The sequence below is a fragment of the Staurois parvus genome, unplaced genomic scaffold (assembly GCF_062004578.1).
Source record: "Staurois parvus isolate SC_StPar_1 unplaced genomic scaffold, SC_StPar_1.0 ptg001978l, whole genome shotgun sequence".
NCBI classification, from domain to species: domain Eukaryota; kingdom Metazoa; phylum Chordata; class Amphibia; order Anura; family Ranidae; genus Staurois; species Staurois parvus.
The window spans coordinates 106,022-109,720 of record NW_028319774.1 but is presented as its reverse complement, the minus strand read 5'-3'; the positions used below and the strand labels follow the sequence as shown (position 1 = coordinate 109,720).

Below are 3,699 nucleotides of genomic sequence, written 5' to 3'. Positions count from 1 at the left end.
GATGTCCTTTGATTTTTTTTGAACATGGATTTCTGATGAGGAATTGGAGAAGGAGCCAGTAAAGTACTTACAGAGGAGAGCTGGTTGGATTTCGGGTTGATATTAAAGGACATTTGATGTATATTCCCTATAGGTCAAAATGGGGAGGGGAGCGTGCACGCTAGCTGGCGGAGGATTCTTCCAAGTCACGTGTGGAAAATATTATTATTATTATACAGGATTTATATAGCAGTTTGCTCAGTGCTTTACAATATAATGAGAGACAATACAGCAACAATACAAGAGGGAAAGGAGGGCCCTGCTCCTTGGAGCTTACAATCTAGGAGGGAGGGGCTAGTGGTTCAAAAGGTAGTAACTGTGGGGGGTGGACTGGTTGGAAGAGTAGAAGATTCTATTATTAGCTGAGGGCAGGATAGGCTTCCCTGAAGAGATAGGTTTTCATAGATCGCCTAAAAGTGAGCAGAGTAGGCGATAGTCTGATAAATTGGGGTAAAGAGTTCCAGAGGATGGGGGAAGCTCTGGAGAAGTCCTGGAGACGAGCATGGGAGGAGGAGACAAGGGAGCTAGAGAGTAGGAGGTCTTGCGAGGAGTGGAGAGTATGGTTTGGGTGATATTTGGAGACAAGATTGGTGATGTAATTTGGGGCAGAGTTATAAATGGCTTTATACTGTACGTTATTGTTAATGTTTTGAATTGTATCCATTGGGCAATGGGAAGCCAGTGGAGGGATTGGCAGATACGGAACGGTTAGTAAGGTGGATGAGCAGCATTCATGATAGGCTGAAGAGGGGATATCCTGCGATGAGGTAGGTCATTGAGGAGGGAGTTACAATAGTCAAGGCGAGATATAACCAGGGAGGGAATAAGTTGCTTAGTGGTTTCCGAGGTTAGGAACGGCCGTATCTTGTTGCACTGTTGAGATGTTGTGGAGGTGAAGTCTACATGATTAGGACAGTGATTGGATTTGGGGCTGAAAGGAAAGATGGGAGTTTATGGTTACATCTACCTGGCATGAAGGGAGGGACTGATGGTTGTATTATTGGTCTTGATGGAAAAGTCAGGGGAGGGGGCACGGGCTGGAGGGAATACTAAGAGCTCAGTTTTGGAAAGATTGAATTTGAGGAAGTGGAGAGACATCCATGCCGATATGTCACTTAGTAGGTTAGTAATGCGAGAGGAGACTGAAGGGGTGAGGTGAGGAGGAGACTGAAGGGGTGAGGTGAGGAGTAGAAAGATAGATTTGTGTGTGATCAGCATAGAGATGGTACTTAAACCCATGGGAGTTTATCAAGTGACCAAGGGAGAAGAGAAGAGGTCCAAGGACAGAACCTTGAAGGACCACTACAGAAAGAGGGAATGAAGAGGAGAAGGTAGCGTTATAGGTAACGCTGAAGGAGCGCTGCGATAGGTAGGAGGAGAACCAGGAGAGAGCAGAGTCTCTGAGACCAAGAGAGTGGAGTTTTCTGAAGAGGAGGGGATGGTCAACCATATCAAAAGCCGCAGAGAAGTCAAGTAGTAAGAGTATGGAGTAGTGGCCGTTGGTTGGGATGAGTACGGAGTAGTGGCCATTGGTTTTAGCAGTTAGTAAATCATTAGTGAGGTTTAGTAGGGCAGTTTCAGTGGAGTGTAGTGAGCGAAAGCCAGACTGTAAAGGGTCAAGAAGGTTGTTGTCGGTGAGGTGGGAGCTCAGGCGATTGTAGACTAAGAGGAGTTTAGAAGTAAATGGCAGCAGGGAGATGGGTCTTAAGTTGTTCAGGTTGGTGGGGTCCAGGGAGGGCTTGTTAAGTATGGGAGTGATGTGCGCATGCTTTAGAGGGGAGGGGAAGGCACCAGTAGAGAGGGAAAGATTGATGATGTGAGTGAGGGAGCATAGGATGGAGGAGGAGGGTGACCGTAGTTGTTGTGAGGAGACAGGATCCAGGGGGCAGGTAGTGAGACGAGCTTCTGAGAAAACCTTAGTGACCTCTTCGGTAGTAGCGAGGTCAGAAGAGGAAAGTGTTGAGGGAGGTTTAGTATAAGGTATGCTAAGTGGGATGGATGTCTGTGCAGTGGTGATGTCCCTACGAATTGTATCAATCTTGTTTTTTAAATGATTTACAATCTCGTGAGCAGTGAGTAAGGTACTGGGTGGAGGTGGAGGTACTGGGTGGAGGTGAAGAAAGTAGAGAGTTAAAAGTAGGGAAGAGACGACAAGGACTGGATGACAAGATATTAATAAGAATGACAAAGTCGTCTTGTTTGGCAGCATGGAGGGAGGAATTGTATGTTAAGAAAGCAGATTTATATCGGGTGAATGCTTGTTGAGATTTGGTTGTACGCCACAATCGCTCCAGCGCACGACTATGTCGTTTAAGATTTCTGGTGGTGCTGATATGAAGATTTTTCTGCATTACAGATCTTGATTTGTACTGCATTTACAGACATTTATTCACAGACTGTCACTGTGTTGAGGGCTCAGCCGGGTGTGTGTTTAATGGAATTTTATTATCTTTATATTTTTTGTGCATTGTTATATATATTATTATTTATGCCTTGATATATATTACTCAGACTATCTATTTGCACATTTGTTGAAGTTGCACTCACTGATTTGTTCACATTTGGTGTTGCCTAGCAGGACATCCATTCTCTCTGGATCTTTTAATTCCCTTGTGTTTGGTGATTCTCTAGGTATGCACTTCTATCACCTTAGTTAGGGGCTCTGTCAGGTGTTTACTTTATGGTTAGCTTTAGTGAGTAGCGCAGCACTATTTATCTCTCCATTTATTTTGTAGTGTTGTGGGAACGCAGTTTGGAGTTTGCAGACACTCTAAGTTCATCATATTAGGTTTGGCAGCACAAGAGGAGTTTTTCTTTTTTTAACCCCTTCATTACACTCACCTCTCCAGTCAGCAGGCTGAGGATCTCCAGGGTGAGCTTCAATATCGTCTCATTCCGGGGAAATTCCTTCCTTACAATCTTCCTGAAAGTCTGCTGATTGTCCATCATGACGTCCTTGTAGAGATCCTTGTGTCCTTCTAAATACTCCCACTCCTCCATGGAGAAATAGACAGTGACACCCTGACACCTTATAGGAACCTGACACACACAATGATACAGTCACCATCCAGACACATCCCTTGTCTGTTACTGGAGAATGTCCCAGAATTCCCAGCACCGCTCACCTCTCCTGTCAGCAGCTCCATCATCTTCTTGGTGACTTCTAGAATCTTCTGCATGTTGTGTCTCTCAGGGTTTAGGGAGTCACATGGAGGCACTGTGATGGTCATATGATCACCTGACTTCAGAAGAGGAAATCTCTGTATTGAGGAACCAATAGGAATATCATGTTAGATTCCCAGAATCCTCCTCACCTCTCCGGTCAGGTCTGTGTATTATTAATAGAGATAAGAGTGATGTCATGTGACCTCCCAGAATCCTCCTCACCTCTCCGGTCAGGTCTGCATTTTATTAATAGAGATAATAGTGATGTCATGTGACCTCCCAGAATCCTCCTCACCTCTCCGGTCAGCAGGTAGATGATCTCCAGGGTGAGGTTTAGTATCTTCTCAGTCATGTGACTCCGGTCCTCCTCCATCCTCATTGGTGCCATCATGTGATCTATACAGGTCTCCTTGTAGACGGATAACTTTGGGAAATGAAAGTAAGAATGATTTGGATGGTATTGGTCACACAATAATAGGATGTGGATGTGAGGGG

The 3,699-nt window shown here is 45.0% G+C and overlaps 1 protein-coding gene across 1 annotated transcript; it reads right to left on the bottom strand.

The window, feature by feature from the left end:
- Positions 1-2,823: 2,823 nt before the first annotated feature.
- LOC149433104 (oocyte zinc finger protein XlCOF7.2-like) lies at positions 2,824-3,270 on the bottom strand. The gene is made up of 2 exons (XM_089664649.1): positions 3,165-3,270; positions 2,824-3,078 (listed from the first exon to the last, which is right to left on the bottom strand). The coding sequence occupies exons 1-2, from the start codon at positions 3,267-3,269 to the stop codon at positions 2,824-2,826; spliced, it is 360 nt and encodes a 119-aa protein (XP_089520775.1). The 5' UTR covers position 3,270.
- Between the last annotated feature and the right edge of the window lie 429 nt (positions 3,271-3,699).

Excerpts from the sequence above, each read along its gene's own strand:
- LOC149433104 (XM_089664649.1), bottom strand. The coding sequence starts at position 3,269 with ATGACCATCACAGTGCCTCCATGTGACTCCCTAAACCCTGAGAGACAC. Across the intron at positions 3,079-3,164 it reads TGGAGCTGCTGACAGGAGAG|GTTCCTATAAGGTGTCAGGG; the intron begins GTGAGCGGTGCT and ends TGTGTGTGTCAG.